The sequence below is a fragment of the Chanos chanos genome, chromosome 8 (genome assembly GCF_902362185.1).
Source record: "Chanos chanos chromosome 8, fChaCha1.1, whole genome shotgun sequence".
In the NCBI taxonomy this organism is placed as follows: Eukaryota; Metazoa; Chordata; class Actinopteri; order Gonorynchiformes; family Chanidae; genus Chanos; species Chanos chanos.
Genome location: NC_044502.1, coordinates 15447522 through 15473518, shown reverse-complemented (window position 1 = coordinate 15473518; position 25997 = coordinate 15447522). Strand labels below are relative to the sequence as shown.

Below are 25997 nucleotides of genomic sequence, written 5' to 3'. Positions count from 1 at the left end.
CCTTTTTAATTTTTTTTCTTGTGAAACTTCTTTGGTACCACCAAAAAGATATCCTATTCCATTCCCTGAATGTTCATCTCTTGACGTTCGTTTCTTGAATGTTAGGTCATGACTTTTGATGGTGACAGAAATGACTGTCTTTCTCTCTGGATTCTGAAAGATACTAAGGGTCTTTTTGAATTAACCTCAGATACAAGGTTTCTGAGTGGAATAGCACAGGGTTGCATAGTGCCTATCTGTCTTCTGAAAAGCAAGTCATTTTCCTTTATTGAAGTTCTTGTAAAAAATGGTTCCGCTTAAATCCTGAAACGAGTTCCAATGCTTTTAATTCAACGCCTCCCATCTAATTGTTGTCTTGCCTCTCCTGCTGCGTCGCATTTTCTTCCTGCAAATAGAATTCCACAGTGTTTATTAATAAGTCCATGTTGGAGATTTAGCAATTGATGTTAGAGAGAGAGAGGGGGGAGGGGGGAGAGACTCTATCAAAGTCATCAGAACATCTGAATGACAAAATGGATTTTTCTCTTTCTCAAACTCTGCTTTTTTCACAATGTAACAACAATAATAACATGACTGAATGATCTGATGTGTCGTGTCCTCTTAATGCAACGTAAGGTTGGCGTTCTTCAGCTGAACATGGCTTTGAAAACCAGCTTTAACATTCTTGACTTTTCTCAACCAGGACAAAAAAAAAAAAAAAGAATGTCCTGCAGCTTTGAGTTCTTCTCCTCAGATGTTCTTCACAGCACAATTGCATGGGGGAACATCTGGGGGCAACAGCTGGAAGTCATTTCAGAACCACGGGTCTGCTCTTTGGCTCCGTCTTTCACACGAAGGACAGGAGAGCCGCGAAGCGAGACATTTTCACATAACCAGGGCACGTACTTGAGCTCTTTCCCCAGAAAAACGAGTAATTCGCTCATAAGTCGCTTTACAGTCTCCATCTAAAACTCTGGGCTTCAAAAGCGGAACAAACACGTGTTATTTACACGGCTTAATCACTCTCACTCTCACTCTCTCTCTCTCTTTCTTTTTCTTCTTCTCTTACGAGGGGAAACAGAAAAACTTACGGCATGATCCTTAATTGATCTGTGTTGTTCTCCATTCTCTCAGCAGTCTTGAATTTTGCCTGGTTTTTGTTTTGACTGCAGTGTTTCTCAGCGCGATTCGAAATTCCCTGGAGATGTTCGCGTTGGGAATATTTGTTGTAACTGATGGAGCCTGAAGGGCAGTCACCTAATTTGTACTCATATTCTGCCCCCACAGTAGTGAAATGAACATATCTTAAACATATTTTGGCAGAATTCTTAAGTAACCTGTTCAATAATAACATCCACTCAGTTGCAAATGTAGCACCTAGGTAATATACAGATTTTTACAACGAAACATTATTCTCTCTGATGGTTGAACAGGTCTTTCCCCACCAGGTTTAGCAGGTTTTATGGAGCCGTTTTGATGAGATAATGACAAAAATGCCAAACGACAATAGACATACGTGGCAAATGTATAATTTTTTTTTTTTTCACCGGCCAGTTTTTCTGGTGACTATGGACTGTTCTTTTTCAGGTCTGTTTCCTGCTGTGCTGAACCTGGCCTCCATGGCAGAGATCACGGCCAATGCCACTTGCGGAGAGACGGGGCCTGAGATGTACTGTAAACTGGTGGAGCATGTTCCCGGGCAGCCTGTCCGAAACCCACAGTGTAGGATCTGCAACCTCAGGAGTGACAGAGCATATGGTAAGCTCTCATCTTCACACACACACACACACACACACACACACACACACACACACACATCTATGTACACATATGCAGGCACACACACACACACACACACACACACTTACACAAAACCACACACACACAAACACACACACACACACACACACATAGTACCAGCCAAAAGTTTGGACACACTTTTCCATTCACTTGAATCTGAACTTTTGGCTGGTACTGTATATGCACATGTGTACGTGCACGCACAGGTATACATACACGCACACACACATATACAAGTGGATGCCCTCTGACACACACATGCAGACACATACAGAGAGAGAGAGAGAGAGAGAGAGAGAGGGAGAAAAACTAACCTAAACCGACTCACACAAATTCACACACAAACACTGGCACTCTCTCACATGCACACACACACTTAGTCACAAGCTGTTGGAAATCAGTTTACTACATTCCCATCAAAGTGCAGCTTGGTCTGTAAAGCCATGCATTCCTGCATTAGATTTACTATGAGATGTAAAATTACTCTCAGTGGATCTGTGTCCTGTCCACTATCTCCCCCTGCAAAACACAGTAATAAACACGGAATCCACTGAAAATTATAGCACAAACAGCATTCTCAGCAACTTGCTCTAAAGTTCATTTTTCTTAGAAAATATCAGTTGGTCTGAATACAAAGTTTGCTGAGTGAAATTGCTTGGTTTTAGAACACTTTGTTTGGTTTTATAGAAACTTTATGAAAATATGTGATGTGCAGTAACTCTCAGTAAGTAAGTAAGCATTTCAGCTGAGTCAGAACATTCAAAATAGTATCCCACACAAAACTTGTCTGTTCTGAGTTAATGATGACACACAGTGGAGGTGTCATACTTTTTCACGGCATGTCTTAATTCATTAAAACTGCATCAGAGAGAGAGAGAGAGAGTCAAAAAATGTTCTGTAATGCTTTTAGTGAGCTGCCTAAAATGACAGCATTTGACAGCAGTAAAGAGAGAGAAAGAGAGAGAGAGAGAGAGACTTTCAAATTCCTCACTTCTGTCAGGAGCGTTAAAATACTTTACTCCTCCCTCTTTAGTTTATAACATTATCACACTTTACATATGGCTCGGTTTTCTCTCAGTGATCAGTGTGTAGTAGGTGCTGTTGGTAGTTTGCCTTTTACAGGGTGCCTGTCTCTTTAAGAGTGGGATAGTAAGGCTTATAGTTGCATAGCTTATAGACTCATTACAACATCTGTTCGTTCACCTGTCAGAAGTTGTCATTTGTGAATGCTTCACCAATGTTGTGGCATTTCTACTTAAGTCAGTCTCTGTACAAAATCACAAATGAATTACTTTTTGCTGGCCCTGAAAATCATTTTGGATTGAAAGCAATCAGTATTGTATAATCTTTGCAGTCTTGTAATGTCCTTCACAAACGTCCACATAGCAGCCAAGGTGAGAGCAATTAGCATAGCTTCTAATTAGTGGAAATTATTTTAGCAGTCAGGAAAAAAAAGAGGTTTGACTGTTAACCAGCAGGGGAGAAGAGGAGATGGCTTTTAAATGAAAGGCGGATTTCTTTTTTTATATATAAACTGAAAAAGAAAAGAATAATTAGGAAGACAGCTTTAATCTTTTTTTCTCTCTTTGGTGAAGAAATTAAATAAAATCAGGAAAAAGCTGAAAGATACTGATGGAATTAGGCATTCATTTATCTCTTATGATATATAAAAGTCAGCGTACTTTACTGATAAAAAAGAAAGAAAATTAAATAAAAATAGTCCAATGTTTCTAATGCTCTAGCATATCAGAATTTAAAGCCCTTAATTACAAGGTACAAGGCATTTTCTTGATGGATATTTCTTTTGAAATGGCAAACATTATTTGTAACATATTTTTTAAAATAATTGCTCAAAAAAAGCTACTGTGTTATGTGCCGGTTAAGAGCAGGACCAGGGAAAGGAAATCTAGCAATTTCCATAAAAAAACTCAATTTTCGGTGACAGCTATTGTCCTGCACTCCAGCTGTTCTAAGCATGAAATAAAATATTCAGCTATTTCAATAGAAAAGGTCAATCTAGATAAAACTCAAAGGTTCTGCAGATGGAGGTTCAGATGGAGGATTCTAACAGTTGGAGGTTCTTTAGAGTTTTCTGGTTCTAAATCCAAGTCCTGTGTTGTTGTCAGCACTGTGAAATTGTCTTTCTTTTTTTTTTCCTCCACCATGTTTTCCTTTTTTTTTTTCTTTTTTTTTTTTTTCAGAACAGCACCCCATTGAGTATGCTATAGATGGAACAAATAGATGGTGGCAAAGCCCAAGTATAAAAAACGGAATGGACTACCATTACGTGACCGTCACTCTGGACCTCCAACAGGTACGCATATATCTCTACACACAGCATTTAAAACACTACAGGCCCAAACAGTAGAAATGACTTTGTTTAATACAACGCTGGAGACTCAATTTTAACAGTAAAAACGTCTAGAAGCCTACAGACTCCATTTAAAGGGACACTGAGCCAATTTTAAGAGTTAAAATACTTTGAATCCTACAGTCACATGACAAACACTGTAGGCTCCATTTAAACCATCATAAGATTCAAAATATCTGCAGACTTCATTTCAACATGACACCCAATCACTACGGACCCCCATTTCAACACCCAATCAGTACATACCCCCATTTCAACACCCAATCAGTACATACCCCCATTTCAACACCCAATCAGTACATACCCCCATTTCAACACCCAATCAGTACATACCCCCATTTCAACACAACACCCAATCAGTACATACCCCCATTTCAACACCCAATCACTACATACCCCCATTTCAACATCCAATCAGTACTACCCCCATTTCAACACAACACCCAATCACTACATACCCCCATTTCAACACCCAATCAGTACATACCCCATCTTCAACACAACACCCAATCACTACATACCCCCATTTCAACACCCAATCACCACATACCCCCATTTCAACACAACGGCCAATCACTACATTTCAACACAACACCCAATCACTACGCACCCACATTTCAACATAACACCCAATCACTATGCACCCCCCGTTTCAACAGTTACAGTACTCAAAAATACTCAAAATCTCAAATCTCTAACATTCACTTTTACAAACAATTAATAACACAAAAGTATCTCACCAAGAAACTTGAAACCAAAACTCTCACAAGATATCTATCCAGTTTTAGTGAACGTAAACTACACTAAATCAAATAACAGTCAGATTTAGAAACAATGAATCATTATTTGACGAAGAGACAAAAATGATACAGATGATGGCTTTTGACAAAGCAAATGTATGGAGATACAGTATTGTAAATCATCAAATATTTCTCAGTGATGTCTATACACATCCATATATTAGTAATTTTAGCATATGCATGTGCTGGACAAATGTGATATGAATGTATAAAAGGGCATATGTAGCATTGTACTGTATTGTGTGAAGACATGGACCAGTCACCACCCCAAACCACTATTATGCAACTAAAGCACAAATATTCAAATATACACAGACTTTCCATATCAACATATATTTGTTTTCTGTATAAGTAGAAAAGACACATTTTTTCTCTGTTCATCTTTTACCCTCATTTTTCTGTTTGTTTTTTTTCTTTGGGTTTTTTTTTTTCATTTCTTCTGCTGTTACTATTTCAAAGTGAATTTCAAAACGAAAAATAATCCCTGTGTTAGAACATGTCATTTATGTTTGCAGATGTGAATATGTTCATTTAAAGTTAAATAGTACGATAAAAATAAATATACTTCATGACTGAGAACAGTCCTGTATATTAAGACACACAAAAGTCACAGGAGTAGAAGTTCAATAAACAGATCCAATGAAGTTTAACATTATCATCTAAATATGACCTTCATTTAACTCCCGCTGAGGTAACTGCTGTGTTTTTTCGTTTAGTTTTGTTTTGTGTTGTTTTGTTTTGTTTTGTTTTGTTTTGTTTTGTTTTGTTTTGTTTTGTTTTGTTTTTGATAAAGGTGGCTGTACTTTTGTATTCAACAAACATGCCTTAGTTCCTTGAGTTTTAACAAAACTCTTTAATTCAAACCCAATACTGGTTACCTAGTCCCCAACAGAGGAGGATGCACCCCCCCCCCCCCCCCCCCCCTTCGGAGTCTTGGTCCATCCCAGAGATTTTTCCTTCTGTGGGCTTGATACAGTTGATCCTGTCACTATCACCTCAGACATGCTTCCGGTGGGATTCAGGGAATTCTCAGCTTGATATCAGATAAACAATGCAACATGACACAAACACAATTATGAATTGGATCTGAGTAGAGCAATGCCACATAATCTCCACAAGACTAATTTGGCTCACCAAAAAGAAAAAACTGAATAATGATGAAACTAGAAGGACAAAATGGTCTGTACACTTAGTCACATTTAACCCTTTTTGTCTTATACTCAAGATGTGCTGGTGTACTCAGAGACAATGAGACAAAGTGAATCACTGAAACAGTAGCATTCTGACTGGATCCGGCCCTGTGTAGCCTCACACGTGGTCTAAAGTCCAACCCATCTTAGCAAAGGCCATTAAATTCCACACAAAGAGCCATGAGACAGGTTTTTTCTTGTATTCTTCGTCACGCTGATGCTAACGGCCCGTGCTAAGTCACATCTGAGGCGCGTTTTATGTCTAGAGGAACTCTGGTTTCACCAGGTTTCGCTGGTGAGCCGCTCGCCCACACATGGAAAACATTAACGGACACCGCATCTGAGCATCTGCCCTGTGCTACATCCCTCCTCTGTCATGAACTCAGAGTGAACTACTGCCAAAAGCATGTGTCTGTGTAATGCTAGGGACACGTAACTCTTGTACTCTTTACAAATGCTAGCTTGGTCTTTAGAGCCTTGTTTTCTTGATGTATTGCTGTGGAAAATTTTTCCTTGTTTCTTTCTGTCTTTTTCTCTGTCTTTCTCTCTCCCCCACCTCCCCCCTCTCTCTCTCTCTCTCTCTCTCTCTCTCTATCTCTCTCTCTCCTACTCTCTCTCTCCTCTTACTTCATCTCCATCTCTCTTTTTCGCACTCTCTCCTTCCCTCTTGGTTTCACTCCTCCTCATGATGCTTGTATGAGCAGAGTGCTAACTGAGCTGGTTTAACTAAAGGAGCTGCCAGTCTTGGTCGAGTGTGAGGAGAGACTAACTCTAGCGAAAGCATGAAAGTAGCTGGATTTATGCACAGAGAGTACCGCTTAAATTGGCTCACTCGAATGAGCTTGGAAGATTTTTTTTTTTCCTTTCCTCTTCTTCTTTTCGTTCTGTCTCTCCATTAATGTACCCTTCTAGGGGCTACAGTCTGTGTGGCTGCCACTTATCACTTAATAAAAGCTTGGAGATCTCAGAGCGATCGGAGCAACAGAAATGACTAGCACACTATTGACCTGCAACAGGAAATTGCTGAAACCTAGAGGGACACTCAATTAATGTAGCAGTGTAGCTAGGTCTACAGCAAAAGTAAGAGAAATAGAGGAGCAAGAGACAGGGAGAGAGAGAGACAGAGACAGAGAGAGTTAATGAGAGCCTGAGATAGGGAAAAGCTTGTGAAGGGGTATGAGTGTAGAAAGGGAAAGTAAAAAAGAAATGGAGAAGATGGAGTGAAGGATTAAACGGAAAGGGTGAAGTTAAGATGTAGGGGAGGAGTATTCACATCCTTTTTTCCAGGGCGTCAGATAATAATCACTGCTGATTCTCCTGCCACTGATTTCTCATTGGGCCCTGGAGACAGCTTATGATTCACGGCTGTTTGTCTCTCTCAGACTGATGGTGTGTGAGGTCAAGGGGTCTTTTCTCAGTGGACCCCCCCAAAACTACAAGCTCTGTCTGTGTCTTTCTTTCTCATTTCCCTTCTCTCTCTCTCTCTCTGTCTCTCTCTCTCTCTCACCATCTATTTTCCTTTCCTGGAAACACACATGTGTGAGTGTGTCTGCCTCATTAATACTCGGTACATTACTCTGCAGTTCAGTTCCCAGTTACTGTAGAGTTAATGGGCATGTCAGTTAAAATGGAATACACCAGTTAGATGCAGTAAACATACCACGCGCGCATGCACACACGCACACACACACACACACACACACACACACACATACACCCACATACACACACACACACACAGTCACACACATACAGAAGGCAGATGTTGTGTCTGAGAGTCTTGTGAAAGAAGCATTAGGAGATGTAGCCTGCTGCTCGCCGTAGCTCTGCTAATACCAGGACAGCTGGCCTGTCAGTCTTTTAACAGAGAATAGCGTTCTGCCTGAGTACATGTAAAATGCTTATAAATATGCAATAGAATATGAGAGGTTGGCTGAGTGGGTGTGTGCAGAAAATTTAGAGGAAGAGAGAGACAGAGAGAAAGACAGAGAGAGAGAGAGACGAAGAGCGAGACAGAGAGATGATGAGACAAAAAGTAAGGAAAGAAGCAGAAAGGTTTCAGTACTTGTTCCAAATTTATGAATTTTATTTTCAAAGTATTTTGAGGTTTTTTGTTATTTGTTACTGATAGATAGATTGAAAATATTGTTCGGCAATATTGAATTGAACTGAACTGAACTGAACTGAACTGAATTGAACTGAATTGAATTGAATTGAATTCAAGATAAAAGGGGAACCATAAAAAGACAGAGGAGCAAACAGAGGAATACAGAGAGACAGTGAGAGAGAGAGAGAGAGAGAGAGAGAGAGAGAGAGAGCGGGAGAGAGAATGATGTGAGTGACAGTCAGAGGGCCAGAAGCGCTTGTTGTAAGCTCTTCGGAAAGGGATGTAAAGCGTTCATAAATCAAAATCAGGCCGTGTTTAATTAGCGATCAGGATCAGACGTGCAGAAGTGCCGTGGCCGCCATTTCACTGGTCTAATGAGAAAAGAACCATCACTCACAATCCCGTGACAAAGCTGTCACAACAGCGATGAAATCACTGCTCCACATTAACCTCCAGCCCATGGTGTATTACAGCATTAAAACAAAATGAAACATGGAAAAAAAGCACGCTTTAGCAAAGGCCTAAACATCACATATTTGCATCTCCCAAAGTGTTTTTTTTTTGGGGGGGGGGGGGGGGGGGGGGCGATAGGTGGGGTGGGGGTGGGGGCTGCTTCTTATTTGTGTTTTGGGGAAATAACAAGCAACACCAATGCTGAGTTTCTGAGAGACTCCCACACATTTCTCTTTCTAAACAGCTTTATTCTCCACATAACATAAAAGGTTGTCGCGCTGTCCCATAAATCTCCACGTCGACCCATAATGCTGCCTCTCTCTGACATCTCCAGCGTCCATAAACACATAACAGGACGATGAGCATTGTCTTATGAATAACCTCTGGCAGTTTCAGTCTTTCGTATCTAACTGTTTGTTTATGTGCATTGCCTCATTACTCACTCCTTTACAGAACTCTCTGTGTGTGTATGTGTGTGTGTGAGAGAGAGAGAGAGAGAGAGGGAGAGTGTGTGTGTGTGTGTGTGTGTGTGTATGTATGTATGGGGGGGCCATGTTTGTATGTGAGAGTGCATGCATTTGTGTGTGTGTGTGTGTGTATGGGGGTGCTATGTATGTTAGAGTGTGTGCATTTGTGTGTGTGTGTGCCCGCATGTGTGTGTCTAGGGCTATGGTAAAAATGAAATCCAACTGTATGTGGACTTTATTCAGGCGTGGATCTCCTGTGGCCGTCTCGGTCACTGTCATCTCTCAGGAAGATGAGTGTGCTTCCTGCCCGTCTGCCTGCCTGGCAGGGTTTATGCTCTGTGTGTGTGTGTGTGTCTGTGTGTGTTTTCATGCCTGTGTGAGTGTGTGTGTGTGTGTGTGTGTGTGTGTGTGTGTGTGTGTATTTTTTGTGCATTTGTGTATAAGTGTGAACTTGTCATCGTCGGCCATGACATCAGCTCGCTCGTTTTCTCCTCGTTATCTTTCAGCCTGGCGTTTGGAGTGAAAGTCTGAATAATGATAGTGGATGCTCAATCATTTCAGTCTACTGGGTTTTCCCGCCGAATATATCCGTCTGTCCGTGAGAACTCGTCATTAGTGCCAGAGCTCCTCGCAGACCTCAGCCTCTTTTTTCTTGCTTTCTTTTTTCTTTTTTCCTTTTTTTCTTTTTTCGGTGGTCTGAACATGTGATTTTCTGACATTCTAATCAACTGTAATTCTCTAAAGCTCACTGAACATAATCAAAGCTCGCAGAGAAAGTGTGGTTTTGTAGTTTGGGAGAGAGAGAATAGCATCTGAATGGCCTTAACCTTCAAAAGATCTGTTTACCAACCGTTCACACGCCGGAGGACGTCAATGTCGACTGCCCTGAAATGTGACTCAAATTGAACTAGTGAAAAGACACAAAAGATGCAGAATGGTTCGATGTTGATTTCCACTTGAACTGTGATACTAAAGATGCTCGCTTCTGCAAGAACCACTGAAGTATCACAAAACTCCCATGAGCGAAGCTATAGACTGAAAGGGTAAAAGACTGACCTTAAAAAAAAAATTGTGTAGGTTTGTAATGATGCATATTTAAACATACAAAACCTTTGAAGCAAGGTATGTGTGTTTTTCTTATAGCTGCTTGTAAATTGGGGGTTAGTTATAGACAGAAATAAAATGTCATGCCAATGTGTGAAGTATTTTATGGAAACATACATTCATATCATATACCTGAATCTGAGATTTTCACATTTTTCAAAACCCAAAACTTTTTCCGTATCTGTCACATAAACAGTGAGATTTTGAGGACCAAATTAAACTTATGTCAGGTGTAAATGACTCAGTACTTGCTTATAGTTTGTGTACTTACTTACAGCTTGTATAGTGTACATGTAAGGGAGGATGTGACCTAAAAACCTCTTCAAACCCATTCTGTTTAAAATATGTATCCAATAAACCTCTGTTTTTAGTGTTTCGTAAGTGACAGTATCAGCAAATCTTGGATTTGGTGTGATTTTTTTTTTTTTTCAGTCCCATCCAATTAAGTTTCATTCAGTCCGGTTCAGTCCAGTCAGGCAGAACAGAAGAATTCATTCCAGAACAGAGGTCCTGATATCCCCTGATAGTGTCTAGTGCTTTTAATGTAGTGCTGTAACGTATTGTGTTTGATGTAAGCTGGTAATTTGTTTGATTTATTTCTCTGCGTTATAGATATCAAAACACTGAGTACATGTAGCATAATGATAATTATCACAGATCCTTTAGGAAAGCCATTTAGAATCTATCGCAGTCTTTGACGTTTATATCCCTAATGGAGTAGAATCTCAGTGCATTTAAACTTGTGCTATAGCTGCACCCTCACTGATGAAAGACTTGGGATAAATAAGTACGTGAATAATTTGAATCACTGGGTTCTGTCCTATATATCATTCTTACGAGGCTTAAGTTACGTGTGTTTTTCTACTGAAGATTATCAAACGGGATTTAATGTATTAAAGCAATACCAAAATTAACATCACATGAATGTCTCACAGAGTTTTCATCAAACCTGCCATTTGTCCTGTTAATGAAAAGACCAAGGTCACGAGAAACAGAAAGCACTGAAGACAATTCAATGCCAGGTTCTCGTGTCATGTCTACACAAACTTGACAGGCCTGCCAGTAAATATACCACACACATATTTTACCGGCTCCCTCGGGATCTTCCAGTTCATGGATATTCAGCCCTTTTGTTGTTTTGAAAGAAACCCTGTGAAATAGCCCATTTCAGGCCACCCCTGAAACAAAGCTTCAAACATAAAGCGATAAACTAATGATAGAATGTATTCCAATGGTCTGCCAGCATGTTAGTTGGATTTTTTTGTTTCTGCTTTTTTTTTTTTTAACTTTTTTTTTTTCATAACACCTCAGAGGCTGTAAAAGTTTCAAGCTATTCTTAGTTAAAGTGTCCAAATAAGTGACGCTCTGTAGTTTAGCAGGTGGTCCACTTTTTTTTTTTAAACTTTTACTGTTTAGCAGGTGGTCCATTACATATATATATATATATATATATATATATATATATATATATATATATATATATATATTCTTTTCCTGCCCTTCTCCCAATTTGGAAGCCGGTTCTCGCATATCCAGTTTACATGGGTCTCCCAAACACAAATTAATTAACTGACAAGAATAAAAATCATGCCCCCCCCCCCCCCCCCCCCCCCGCACACACACACACACACACACACACACACACACACACACACACACACTACATATTAGCTAAGCAGTACAGTTGAACACACCAGGCAAAATTATTGCTAAAGATATCAGAGAAACCTTCTCGTGTTCCCATAGCTACACTCACGTCTTCAAAGCCTCACGTTTACAAACACACCTTGGGTTGAACGCCAGTGCTTTAGGTGCCATCTTCGGGGGGTTGCAGTGGTCTTGATTCACATTTCGACAAGTGTGTGCATCTGTGTGTGTGTGTGTGCGCGGGTGTGTGCGTGTGTGTGCATATAGATATATATATGTGTGTGTGTGTGTGTGTCTGAACATGTGTCAGAGCAGGGGTCAGAAAGCTTAGTGAAATTCAAGTTTTCCATATCTTTGTGTATGAAAAATGATATGGATGACAAGGTTCAGGACCTTGTCTGTGCTATTCCTGGTGCTGTGACTGAACATGGGAACGTGGAGTCTACGTCTCACCCACTCACAGACTCTCGTCTGTGTTAAACTCATCTGCCGTTAATGAGGCTACAACCTCGAAACACGCGCAGTTAGCTATACTCCCAAACTTATGAACTCCTGGAAATGAACTGACAGGAGCTAATGTTGTTTTATTTTTTAAACTTCTCTGTATCACAGCAACATAAACTTATGATGTTTTGCATTTTGAAAAAAAAAAAAAAAAAGGAAATGTTAATGAAAATGTCATATTCCAATTCATCATTTACTTGTGCGCAGTATGTAAAAAGTTCTTTTGGATTGTCATCAGGTGCATATTCTGTTCTTTTTTTTTAATTAACTAGTTCATTTTTTTTCACAACTACTTGTTATTTAATATTTCTCGTTCCAAAAGCAGCATTTTAAAAGCACATCTGTTCAGTGAGTTAAAATCAGGTCATTAGAAGGGATGTGGTTGTCCTTTATCTCCTGTTTTAGCAGATGAAGAGGACATAAGAGGGTATTTTCTCAGTTCAGTCTTTCCAAGACTACTGAGTAGATTTAATGGTCACTGTGCTGAGGTTACCTGCCTTTTAACCTGCCCTTGACTTTTTAAATTTTACCCTCTAACCAAAAAAAAAGAGCTCTCCTTGGTTTGTGGCGTGGAGCGAAATATCTTTGTTCACCCCACTCATCACTTTTTCTTATGTGGTTTCATCTACTCTTTTGATCGATAGAAACACTGAAGCTATCATGGGACCGACAGATATAGAGAAATAAAGACTCTACAACAAATATTTCATAAACAGGGTGCTCCCTGTACAGTCTATAGTTGTTAATATTAAGATTAATGTCCTAGTGTTATGCAGTCTGTCTGATATGCGTTTACTTCCTCCGCAAAGGGAGTATCTTTGTCAGTCAACTTTGATCACTGGCAGAGATATCAGTGAGATGAATGTTTCCTCCACTTGACCAAACAGCCACTGACATCCCTCCCGTAGTCACTGCGCTGCATTAGCAATTAGCAAACACGCCGGCTGGAACTTAAACAGATGTGCAAGTGTGCATGAGTGTGTGTGTGTGTATGTGTGTGTGTGTGTGTGTGTGTGTGTGTGTGCCTCATCTCCTCTCTCTTAAAGAATCATTTTTGTCTAGCAAAGTGGCATCCATCTGCTGGAAAACTCCTGAAAACAGACTAGCATTACAGTCCTAGCAAGACACTAAGCCTGTTTTTTTTGGTTCAGGCAAGCCTTGGTTCGATTGCTCTGTTGGTGCGGTTCGTTTGAAGAAGTGTGCACCAAATAACTGCTCCAAGACCACTTGAGAGGACTGGTCACTATCCGCTTCCAAGCAAACTTTGGTACTGTTTGGTTGTAGTGTAAATGCTGTATGGACCAATCACTGGGTGCGATGCAAAAGTCTGTGACATTTCGAGGGTACAGAGCAGATGTTGACATGGTCAAAGAACACGCGTGCAAACCAAGAGAAGATGAGTAGAGGACAAACAAGCGCCGAATAAGAGGCAGCAAAATACACAGAGCTGACCCTGACAAAATGCACTTATCAGACAGGCCTTCTTCTGTTTCTCCTTTTATACACTGAAAAGACAAGCCATATAGACAAACCTGCTTATTCTGTCAATAGCAATGTTACCCATTACATTCTTGTACTGGCATACACTTTGTCTCCTTCATCAAGAATACATTCTCTGGCACTTACAGTGGATGAAGACCAGGCGTGGCCTTGGTTGGCTTATGCATGTCATCTCTTTGAAAGCTTTTGATTTCGTTAACGTCCCAGAAGAAATATAACAAAAATCGCTGGTTTCGATTTCGATATCATCAGCAAATCTGTCCAATCAGGGTTTGACTTCTTTATTCTTGTGGCTTTTTGGTGCTTTTTGTTCACAACTTTTGATTTGATGGTGGAAGTCAACCCCGAGTCAACCCTAAACCAACTAGGACTAAAATGCAACAATGTATCGTGTTTTTACGTTGGTCCGGACCATGGCAACCAAACAGCGGGTGTGCACACACCCTTAAGGAGTGTCTTGTCAAAAGTCTCTCCCATCAGAACATCGTTTACCTTTGACAATTAATTGCTTCAGAATTCAGAATTGCTTGTTGTCTGTTGAGAAGGGCACCCAGTATTTGTAAGTGAAGCAGGAGGTAGTTCAGCGTTCAAACCTACAGACGTAGGTTGGCAGCCAAGCTGTCCTGCCGTCTCATTCCAAGAAAGAGCAGGTAGAGGGAAAGGACATTTTAAAATTCAAAAGAACTTAGTGCTCTTTCATTAATGCCGGTGAATTTGAACACTTTGTTGTCTCCCATATAAATGGCAGCACTTTGTTCTTTTATTTATTCTTCAGATCCTGGAGGGTTGTTGGGTTTTTTTTAGGCTGTCTTTCATTTGTGTTTCTAACTCCCTGAGCTCTCTCTCTCGCTCTCTCTCTCGCTCTCTCTCTGTCTGTTTAAAATTCAGACAAAGGGCTGTTGTGAGTGTCGAGCCATTGGCATAACACTGGTGGGGTTCGGTTAAGTTTCAGAGTCGGTGAGGACCATGGAGTAGATAGCTCTCTGTGCTTTTGTAAACGTTGAAACGCGACCCTGTCATAGAGATAGGAGATGAAAGAGGGAAAAAAAGCAATGAGTCATCCCAGACATCGATTGTAGCATATTGGTTTATGCATTTCTCGCAATGTGAGATATTTTAACTGTGTGACAAAGTGTGCCAGCTCTCTCTCTCTCTCTTTCTCTCTCTCTTTCTCTCTCTCTCTCTCCCTCCCTCTCTCTCTTTGTCTCTTATTCACTCTCTCTGCCTCTCTCTCTTTCACTCTTTTTGCTGTTATTTTTTTATTCAGTAATGTGGTGTGTCAGAGTGCCCCAGGGTGTAGTCTACAGAGTGTCAGACATTCTGTGTGTGTGTGTGTGTGTGTGTATGTGTTTTAGCCTCAGCAGCACTAGAGTGTACCATCAATGTAACATTATCACCTCTCACACTACACACAACAGCAAAGCCAACCCACCCTCAGGTTCTACACAGCTGAATGGAGACAGAAAAGGATCATGGGAAAATGTTCTCTTTCTTTCTCTATCTCTCTTTCTCTCTCTTAGATCTTACCTCTTCTTTCTCAATCCGTCAGCTGCCTGCGAATAAATACTCTTAGACCATTTTTTTCTTTCTTTCTTTGTTGTCCAGACCTTTTCATTCCTCTTTCTGAAACATTTTTTCTCCATTCTTAGAAGAAGAAAGCCCTGTCTCTTCGTCATCTAAAGCATCAAATAGATGCACTAAACGTAAAATTAAGATTTCTGAGTTTGTACTTTTTCTCATTTAGACACGTCTACACTTGTTCTACGCAAGCAAACAACATAGACAAGAATAAACACTTGTTTACCAGTTAATTGATATGTGTTCTACTATATCTAGCCATCTCTCTGCATGATCTTCACTACTTTTCATGTAATATGGTCTCATATACTTTCAGGTCATCTAGGTACTACATGGACTGAAGCAAACGAGAGATAATTTAGTATAAATGTCTTGAAGCCAACTGGGGATGAAATCAACACAGAAAATTATACAACCAATAAGCAATATTATGTTCATTTAGACAGTATAAATCGTTTTTTTTTTTTTTAGTGTCTTTTTTCATGCTTATGTAACACCCATTTCACGGAGTAAATCTGAATTATGAGAGCACGTGCAAGCAGCACGTTTTCATGGCTGTGTGTGTGTGTGTGTGTGTGTGATACTGTAGGTGGTAATGGACTTTAACAGTGAGGAGTTAATTTTTGCACACTTGTTGTCCGCTGCCTCCATTTCTGTTTTTATACAGGTGTTCCAGATTGCGTACATGATCCTGAAAGCAGCCAACTCTCCTCGACCGGGGAACTGGATTCTGGAACGTTCTGTAGATGGAGTGAACTTCAGTCCGTGGCAGTATTATGCCATCACGGATACGGAGTGTTTAACTCGATTCAACATCGTCCCCCGCACTGGACCTCCATCTTACACACGTGATGACGAGGTCATATGCACCTCCTTCTACTCCAAAATCCACCCTCTGGAAAATGGGGAGGTGAGAGAGAGACATCCTTATAAAGTGTGAACAGAAACACATATACACACCAACACATACACACACCATCACACTCACGCTTACACATACACTTAGAAACGCACACATTCTTTCTCACACGTACACTCAATCACACACATTCATGTGCGCATGCAAAGACAACCCCCCTGACACACACACACACACAGACACACACACACACATATGCACTTCATGACATCAATGTCCTTTCCACCATCCATTCTTCAGGTTGAGGGTTTAGCACTACTGGTGTGAAGGTTAGTAAGCCAGAGTGGTTCTGAAATACCATGTTTTTCAGATTTCCCTCATAAAACCGTCTAACAAATAGTCAGATGGCTTCATTTCAATGTTCTCAGAGTTTGTGACTTCAACACTATCATATGAAGTTCTAATATTAAATTGGTTTGGCCTAGTTTGTTATGACAGTTCTCTCTCTCTCTCTCTCTCTCTCTCTCTCTCTCTCTTTCTCCCTTTGTAAAGTTTGAAAGACTGCATAGACCGAAAATTAGGATGCAAAGACAGACAGAAACAGAGAGAGAGAGAAGGATGGCTTTAGTGTCTTGCTCAGCTGTATGTAGAGACTTCTTGTCTTAATTGACTATTAGTGGAAATTAGAGAGTGATTGACATGCTTTAGCTTTTATTCACGACACAGCGCGGGGCTGGGATTGAGTTCACACAACCCCCACACCCCTCTTCACCCCCCAGCCCACCCACCCAAAAAAACCTACCCAACTATCACTCTCCAACACCCCTTTACCTACCTGTCTTCTACTCAGATCATGCATCCTCTCCCACTCTCTTTCTCTCTCTCTCGCTCTCTCTTTCTCTCTCACTCACGCATACACACACACACACACACACACACACACACACACACACTCACATGCTCTCCTTCCCCCTCTCTCCTCGGTCTTGTCTCTGGGTGATGGCGTATAGCGGCGTGAGTCTGATGGCTGATTTGAGCTGCTGCCATTCTGCTGCGTGAACTCAGTGCAGTCCTAATGAGACATCGGTGGGCGGCAGAACCCTCCGTCTGAAATGTCATTCTCTCCCACTTCTTCAAAAACAAGCCAAGTAAACTCACAGGCTTTAATTAATCATTAACCCTTCATTACAGAGACCAAACGCGCTCTCATCTCCGTTACGCTACGTGTGTCTGCGGCCATGTCTCTGTCAGTGTAACGCTAGAATTAATTAGCTGTCACTAAGATCTCTTTCTTCGTGTCAGGAATTGTAATAGAACATTCTGGAAGATTCCCCTCCTTATGAATTTTTTTTTTTTCTTTGCTCACCTAATAATAACAAGAGTAATGACAAAAATTGCTAAGGAAAAGATATTATTAGCATAATGGTTTGATATGCAAAGAGGCATGTAAAAAAGGAGGAATTAAGCAAACCAGAGTATAATTTTAGGGATTTTAACTCTTTGTAAATCAGCATCTTAGCTCATCTTTGAGACAGACATATGGATTCAACAAAGTAAAGTAAATGTCACTTTATCGTGTATAACATTTTCGACATCTTTCACTCCTCGCACAGATCCACACTTCTCTGATCAACGGAAGGCCCAGTGCCGACGACCCCTCGCCGACCTTACTGAACTTCACCTCTGCCCGCTACATCCGCCTCCAGTTCCAGAGAATACGGACCTTAAACGCTGACCTCATGACCCTTGCCCTCAACGACCCACGAGAAATCGACCCCATTGTCACCAGGCGGGTAGGTTTCGTTGGCACACCTGGGTGGGGAGGGGGTGGACCTTGGACGTTGGATGTTGGGGCGAATAGGAACCTACCAACCCTCCACTCCCCCATCTGTGTTCGATCTCTCCTTCCTACTTATGGTAGCACAGAGGCCACACGTGGTGACAGATGGGCTCTAATTAAAAAACGCTTTATAATTAAGAAATCTGCTTCTTCCACAAGGAACGATCACCTCCCTGCATGATGACTTTGGTCCCCCCCCCCCTCCCCCCCCCCCCAACCTCCATCAGTCACACAGAACGATTCTCAACATCATTAACACACAGACTGGAGAGGTTTTAATTTTCCAATGAGACTTTTTTTTCCCCTTTTAATTAAAAAAAAATACCGTTTCTATATTTGTGCCATTATAGGGAAAATTGGTTTTATATAAAGTGGATTGAATCTCTTGGTGTTCATTCATGGCTTTTGATGTCAAATAGGCAATGAAATGTTAGAATAGGATGTTAAACATACATCCATCCATCACATTCCTAACCCCCCTCCAAAAAAAGTAATTTGTGTAAGTTTATGTAGCAGCGAGATTAATTTAACATGTAGCTTTTTAAATTGAGAAGTGAGCCCATACTCGCTGTGTAGTACTTGTTTTAATAACTTGACACAATCTCTTTTTTTCCTGTCCCCTGTGTGTGTGTGTGTGTGTGTGTGTGTGTGTATGCAGTATTATTACTCCATTAAAGACATTTCTGTTGGCGGTATGTGTATTTGTTATGGACATGCCAAAGCCTGCCCACTGAATGAAGAAACCAAGGTCAGTTCACTTTTCTTCTTCTTCTTCTTCTTCTTCTTCTTCTTCTTCTTCTTCTTCACCTCGTTTTACTTTTTTTTTTTTACAGTTAACTCTGCTAAAACCCAGTGTGAAATCATACGTAATAACAAGTTATTTGGACAATTACACAAGCATGTAATTAAACATGTAATTGAACTTCATTTACATATACATTTTTGTCTCGTTACCGTTAATTAATATTAATTAAGCATGCGATCTTTTAGTGCGATAAGCAGGATCCTCAAAATGAACCCTTTTAAGTCTGTTAAAAGAAAAAAAACCAACATCTTTTATTTGATCTTTGAATAGGAATTAAAATAGTCACACAGTTTCTGTTTGTTCGCAGTGTATATTTTTTCTAATCTACCACATTTAATCTATTCAGATAATATTGATATTAAAAGACAAATGAGCCATGAACTGTTCACGGATTTATGTGTGTAACAGTCCACGAATGAAGGTTTTATACTGTTTTTAAACCCCACGTATAAAAATAGAGTTCTCCTGTCGCTCGATGATAAGGCTGAGGGGGCCCTATTCGCTGTAACACTTGTGTCGAGTGGAGTGTGTCAAGTGTGTGTCCCTGAAGGTGAAATGTAGCTCTTGGCGTGACACTTGTGTGTCCTATCATTTGATTCCCCCCACCCCACCCCCCCTCCCCCCAATTTAGAAATTCAGCTGTGAGTGTGAACACAACACGTGTGGGGAGAGCTGTGACCACTGTTGCCCCGGATACAACCAGAAACCCTGGATGGCCGGAACGTTCCTGACGCGCCACGTCTGCGAGAGTAAGACCCCTCTTCAATGCTGTGTGTGTGTGGTTTTTTTTTTTCTTTTTCCTTTTTTTTTGGTTTGTTTTTTTTTAAGTATGTGGCTATGTTAAGGGAAATAACTCAACGACCACAGGGGTCAAGAGAGAAGGGATGAACAACTAGGACAGCCCTTTGGAAAATGGCTGGTTCAGGGTCCCCACTCACACTTAACTGCTTCAGGACCCTTGAGTTAGGCACTCCAAACCGTAAGACTGCTCCAGAGGTGTGTGATCTCTGAGATTTCAGCGAAAGCCGCTTTAGACAAGAGCACCATCTAAATGCAAATACCATCTATGAGTGTAAGCAAATCACTGAAGCGCAAGGAAAACACATTGTCCAAGATCCACAGAGACGGAGTCTGTGACAGTGTATAACATGTTATCTGTGGTGGAGAAACTGTTATCTGTGGTGGAGAAACAGAACAATCAAATTCCTAAAAAGAAAAAAAGTGATACATCACGCACTTCCATAAGGTAGACATGTCAGAAACCTACTTGGGAAAGATCTTACCATGCCCTAAACGCTTTTGGTTTCTGGAATGATATCAGCCTTATAGTGTAGCAGTCCGCTTTCCCAACTAAAAATAATCTTATTGTTTGACTGTTGCTTTTGTTTTGTCTCTTTTGATATGCGTGTGTGTGTGTATGAGTGTGTGTGGGTGTGTGTGTGGGTGCGTGCGTGCATGTGTGCGTGTGTGCGTGTGTGCGTGCGTGTGTGTGTGTGCTTGTGTATACATGTAATATTCATGTTTTGTGTTTTAACTGCACTCCTAGAGTGTAACTGCCATGGGAAATCAGAAGAATGCTATTTCAACCAGACGGTGGCTGATGGGAAATTGAGTTTGAATATTCATGGGGAGTATGAAGGGGGCGGAGTCTGTCTCCATTGTTCTGAGAACACAGCAGGGATCAACTGTCAAACTTGCGCTGATGGTTACTATAGACCTGATGGGGTAAATCTTCTCAAACATTTATCAACTATGCTTCATTTTCTCCATTATATTTTTTATCTCGTTTTTATTCCGTTTCATTTTTTCATTTACTCCTGTGTCATTAGCTTTATTCGAAACAAAACAGTAATAAGCATACATAGAACTGGATAGGTTGTATTTGACTCAATGCCACTGAAGTGACAACAGTGTTGTTGACTTCATAGTCTTGAGATTCTAGCTCTTATTGACTTTTGAATCTCCATAGCTACAAGCACCATGACTGCATCCTGTCAAACATGTTTGTGCACCAGGTTACATAAGCTCAATCAAACCACAATGACATCTTTTTAACCCCTTTACTTGATAGACTGTTCATTTCATATGCCATTTTAGAAATGGGCTTATGACAAAACCAAGACATGTTGTCATGCTCATTACTGAGAAAGAAACTCAGGTGTTCTGAAGAGAGCATGTTTATATCTGTAATCTGATATGTTCCTGAATGGTGTGAGAAATTGACCTCCTGAGATGCTAAAATACCATTATGTGGTATTTATGTAACAGGGATGCAGTGCTGTTTTGGTCTTGTATTTTGAAAATGGTCTGTCTCTTGTTTACCTCTAACAGGTGCGTCCGGAGGAAGCCCATCCCTGCCGGCCCTGTTCCTGTAATCCGATTGGCTCTCTTCACCACGTCTGCATCCCTGACCAGTCACGTGCCGTCGGAGGTGGGGTGTTGTTTTTTCCCCTTTGGGGGTAGCTTTTGTTCCCTTTTAATTTAAACTCAGAAGTCCTTTAAAACAGATTTTAATTAAATCCAAGCCCAACAGGCTCTGAACCTAATTCCAGAGTTATAAATCACTGCTTTTATCCACCATGATAATCCACAATCCTGATTAATCCACAATGGGTTTTTTTTTACCCTTTACTCTTTTTTTCTTTCTCTTTTTTTTAAACTTTTTTTTAAAGTCAAATAGCAATCAGTAGACCCTTGGTATATGGGCCAGTGCTGAAGAAAATGACTGCGCAGCTGAGACACTGTTGTTCTGTTTCTTGTTTATTTTGTTGTTGTTGTTATTTATCACTCTCAGAGTTGGCGGCGGGCTCCTGCCACTGTAGACCGGGTTACGGAGGGGAGAAGTGCGAGAGGTGTGCTTTCGGCTACACTGGTTACCCAGAGTGTGAACGGTGTAACTGCAGCACTGCAGGGAGTCTGAATGAAGACCCCTGCTCCCTGCCCTGTGTGTGTAAGGTAAGCTCTCACTGCCACACAGACACACGGATATGCATGGCCACATCATGACTACGTATTTAAATGAACTTCTAATGAAAAAGAAGAAGAGGAAGAATGAGAACAAGAACAAGAGGAAATGAAATTAAATAGTAATATTTGAAATAATTAATCAAAATCATTATAATCATCTTCATCATCGTCATCTTCTTCTTCTTCTTCTTCTTCTTCTTCTTCTTTGTCATTTCATTATTGAGTTATTGATGTCTCTTCTTCCCCCAAACCTCTCATATTCTAATCATCAGCCTGTCCCTCTGAACGTAGTCCACATGTAGAGTTTGCATGTGTGTAAAGACTTCATGTTATCCAAGATCAGTGTGTTACATAATTCTATATATATTAGAGAACTCTGTTCACCATGATGGCATGAAATAGTTTCACACTAATTACTGTCAGATCTACTTGTTACACATCTGGCAACTCTGCTTTTCTCTCTCAATCTTACTCAAACACACACACACACACACACACAGACACACACACGCACGCACAAACACGTGTCACGGCCAGAGACGAGCCTCTCTTTCACCGGCCAATTAAACATGCCGACTGCTCCCAGGGTCGAGCACTTGTTCCGAACTCTGACCTCTCGTTGGGCTAATTATGGAACATTGTGGAGATATGTTGTTTAAAATCTGCCTCGACACCCACAACCTACAACTGAAATGGACGAAAAAAAAAAAAAGACTTTTTCTAATGATGTGCAAGAGGCTTGAGACACTTCCTAACCCACACATCATCACACACATCTCGTCGAAACTCTCCCCTCGAGAGAATCGTACCGCTTCAGCATTGACTACCGAGATAACGATTTTACAAACAGCTCATTTTTCTATCTGTTAGTTAACTTCCTCAGCTTGTGCCACTTTGTAGAACATTATTGAAGATGTTTACCACATTTGTAGCTTGCAGGCTGTGTTAGATCACTTTTAATTCAAATTATGATTTACTTCTCATTCAGACTGAATCCATATTGAGTCCTCTTGGGTGTTCAGACTAGATTTTAGTAGTCCAGACAAAGCTTGAGGTAATAATGACTGTGTAAGAGCAGATGGCTAGTCAAACTTGAAATGGCAGTAAATGAAAAACTGTCTGAGGGCTGGAAGGGTTCCAAGCCAGATTTGTCACACTGTTTTGGCCGACACGAGTTCCACACAGACAGAAGTAACACCTCATGACTAAGAACTAGACGGATAACGTCAAGCCAGAAGTTATTCAGGACAAATTCCAATGCTGTATGCTCTCTTGAAGTTTTCAAAAACTTTATTATGTATTTAAAACCACATACACATCATAGAGATCTGCTTGTTTCTATTACTAAGCTTTTGTTCTTACAAAAATTTAAAACTTTGCTTTTATGCTAAAGATATTAGTGTCTCAAAGTTAAGTGTGCTTAAGTTTTGGGGGGTGTGTATGTGTGTGTGTGTCTTTTCCTCTTTTCCCAGGGTGTCTGCTGTCACAGTGTAATCCAGCTGTTATTCAGTCTCTCTCTCGTCTGTCTTTCTCCTTTAGGAAAACGTGGAGGGGGAAAACTGCGATCGCTGTCAAGTGGGATTCTTTAATCTCCAGGGAGACAATCTCTATGGTTGTGAGGCGTGTTACTGTTCTGGCGTGACCAGTCACTGTGTCTCCTCCCCATGGGCTTACAGTAATGTAGGAAACTAGTCCCATCTCACTCTCTCATTAATGATGTGTGTGTGTGTGTGTGTGTGTGTGTGTGTGTGTGTGTGTGTGTGTGTGTGCATGCGCGCGTGTGTGCAAGTGTGTCTGTGTGTGTGTGTGTGTGTGTGTGTGTGTGTATAACTCTTTCCAGGCCAACCTCATTAAGCGCAGTCTAGCTAATGATAGAGGAGGATGAGGGAGCAATAGGTACAGACTGATTTATAACCCTGTACACGCACAAACACACCCACACACACACACACACACACACACACACAACCCACATACCCACACACACACACACACATAGAGCGGATAACAGGTATAGCACCACAGTGTATGTGGATAAACAGAGGAGACTGAGGCTTCTGTATGTGTCCCTGCAATCAACATCCAACCTTCAGTTCTCCCTTCAAAGCACCATCTTCTTTAATCACTGGCCTTCTCCCTCTTTGTGAGTGTGTGTGTGTGTGTGTGTGTGTGTATGTGTGTGTTTAGGTGGGTGGGGTGTACTTTTCTCTGAGGTAAATGACTTTATGCCTTGTACATGTTATGAATCTCTGATTAAAGAGATCAGTCAGCATGCTGTTTGTTTGATTAGATAACAAACTACATGTTCTCCTGCCAGTAAACGACCATCTCCACCATCTGGATTCTCCAGTCAGTGAAATTATCAAGCCGGACAGTTTATTAACTGACTCAAAAGCACCCAGACATTAAAGACACAATCTCCACAGCTTTCTCAAAAGCATTGTAACGTTTGTAGAATTGTAAAAACGCTTAAACAAAACGTCACTTTTTTTTTTTCTTAAAGTAAAGTTGAGGTTCATTTAAAACTGAAATCCCAGTATAACACCGGGTAAAAAAAAAAAAAACCAAGATGTTACTTTTCTTCTTAACATGATAAAATTCATCTTGTAAATGGCCAGAGAGCAGCTACTCGGTTTCTCAGAACCATCGTGGCAAAATTGCGTCCGTGATTCCTAAGCTTGTCTCGTACACTGATTTCAGAAACCTTAATCAGAATTATTTACAGTTTATTCACAGTGGTGTTTACCTCAGAACTTTAGAGAAGTATTCTACAATGTTAAATATGTTTAAACAAACAAAAAAAAAAAAAAAAAACAAAAGGGAAAAGCTGCTTTGACCTGGTTTAGACATGGACGTATGGCTGCGTTGATTTGAAGAAAGAGAAGGAGTGAGAGAGAGAAAAAACAGAGAGAGAAAGAAAATGATCAAACTAAGATGTGCTCCCCTCGGCAAAGTAGGAAAAGCAAATAAAACATAAACCAAATATCTCTGCCCCTCCCCACCGCTGGCCCCCCCGCCCCCTCCCCACCAAAAAATATCAAACTAGAGCTTTCAAATATTTATCTGACCTAGAAATACCTCCTTTCTCTTCACAGAGAAGAAACATTCCATGGGCCAAATTAGTTGTGGGGTTGTCATTCTTAGGGTTGGAGAACAAATGATAGACAGTTTTTTTTCTATAGCAGCAGCACTTGTCCCTGTTTTTTTCTATGAAAAAATAAATAAATAAAAAACAAACGACTGTAAAGTTATAGAAAATACAGAGAAAAATAAATTAAAAACACTGTCAAAAAGTGAACAGTGGAAAGATGTTTATTTACAAACTCAAGGATAGGCTTGGTTTTCTGGGGTTTTTTTGGGGGTGGGGGGGGTGGCGGAGGGGTTCTCTCTGCATTTTTCAAAACTTGATTTTCAAGGGTGTTTTCATAACGAGCACCATTAATATTGCTCTTTTTCTGCTGAAATGTTAATATGTGAGAAATGGACTGTATGACTCTCTCTCTCATTCTCTCCCTCCCTCTCTCTCTCTCTCTCTCTCTCTCTCTCTGAAGCTTACAGACATGTCTGGCTGGTCTCTGACCGGACCTCAGGGAGAGGGGCTTGTTTGGCCCATTCCCAGCAGAGACACGCCCCCTAAATGGTCCATCAGCCATAGAGAAGCTAAGACACAGCTAGCCTCACCCTTCTATTGGAGTGCCCCTGCAACTTACCTGGGCAACAAGGTGAGATCAGTTCCTTTACCGGTACATGAGAGTTAACAACAGTAACACTTTACATGTTACCCATTGTTACAATTTATTACAGTGCTTGACAAATTTCTGTACTGTTTTATTTACGTGACATGCTGTGTCCTCATAGTAACCTGTAGGGGGCAGTAGTGGCGCAATGGTAAAGGATACACCGCGCTAAGCCGTGCGTTGTTGGTTCTGAACCCAGAGAATGACTGCCACTAATTTTCTGTTGGGTGGGGCACGAAGCCATCCACTGTCCCAGACTTCACCTGACACAGTGAGAGTGACTGTGGAC

General features: G+C 40.8%; 1 protein-coding gene across 1 annotated transcript in view; it reads left to right on the top strand.

Moving 5' to 3' along the window:
* The first annotated feature begins 1547 nt into the window (after window positions 1–1547).
* Window positions 1548–25997, top strand: part of lama2 (laminin, alpha 2) — a 100474-nt gene continuing 76024 nt past the window's right edge. Inside the window, exons 1-11 of the mRNA XM_030782903.1 lie at window positions 1548–1737; window positions 3981–4093; window positions 16168–16410; window positions 17973–18152; window positions 18858–18947; window positions 19636–19753; window positions 20551–20729; window positions 21336–21435; window positions 21799–21959; window positions 23511–23651; window positions 25523–25693. Coding sequence (XP_030638763.1) covers window positions 1548–1737; window positions 3981–4093; window positions 16168–16410; window positions 17973–18152; window positions 18858–18947; window positions 19636–19753; window positions 20551–20729; window positions 21336–21435; window positions 21799–21959; window positions 23511–23651; window positions 25523–25693 — 1686 coding nt within the window. The remainder of the gene's footprint in view (window positions 1738–3980; window positions 4094–16167; window positions 16411–17972; window positions 18153–18857; window positions 18948–19635; window positions 19754–20550; window positions 20730–21335; window positions 21436–21798; window positions 21960–23510; window positions 23652–25522; window positions 25694–25997) is intronic.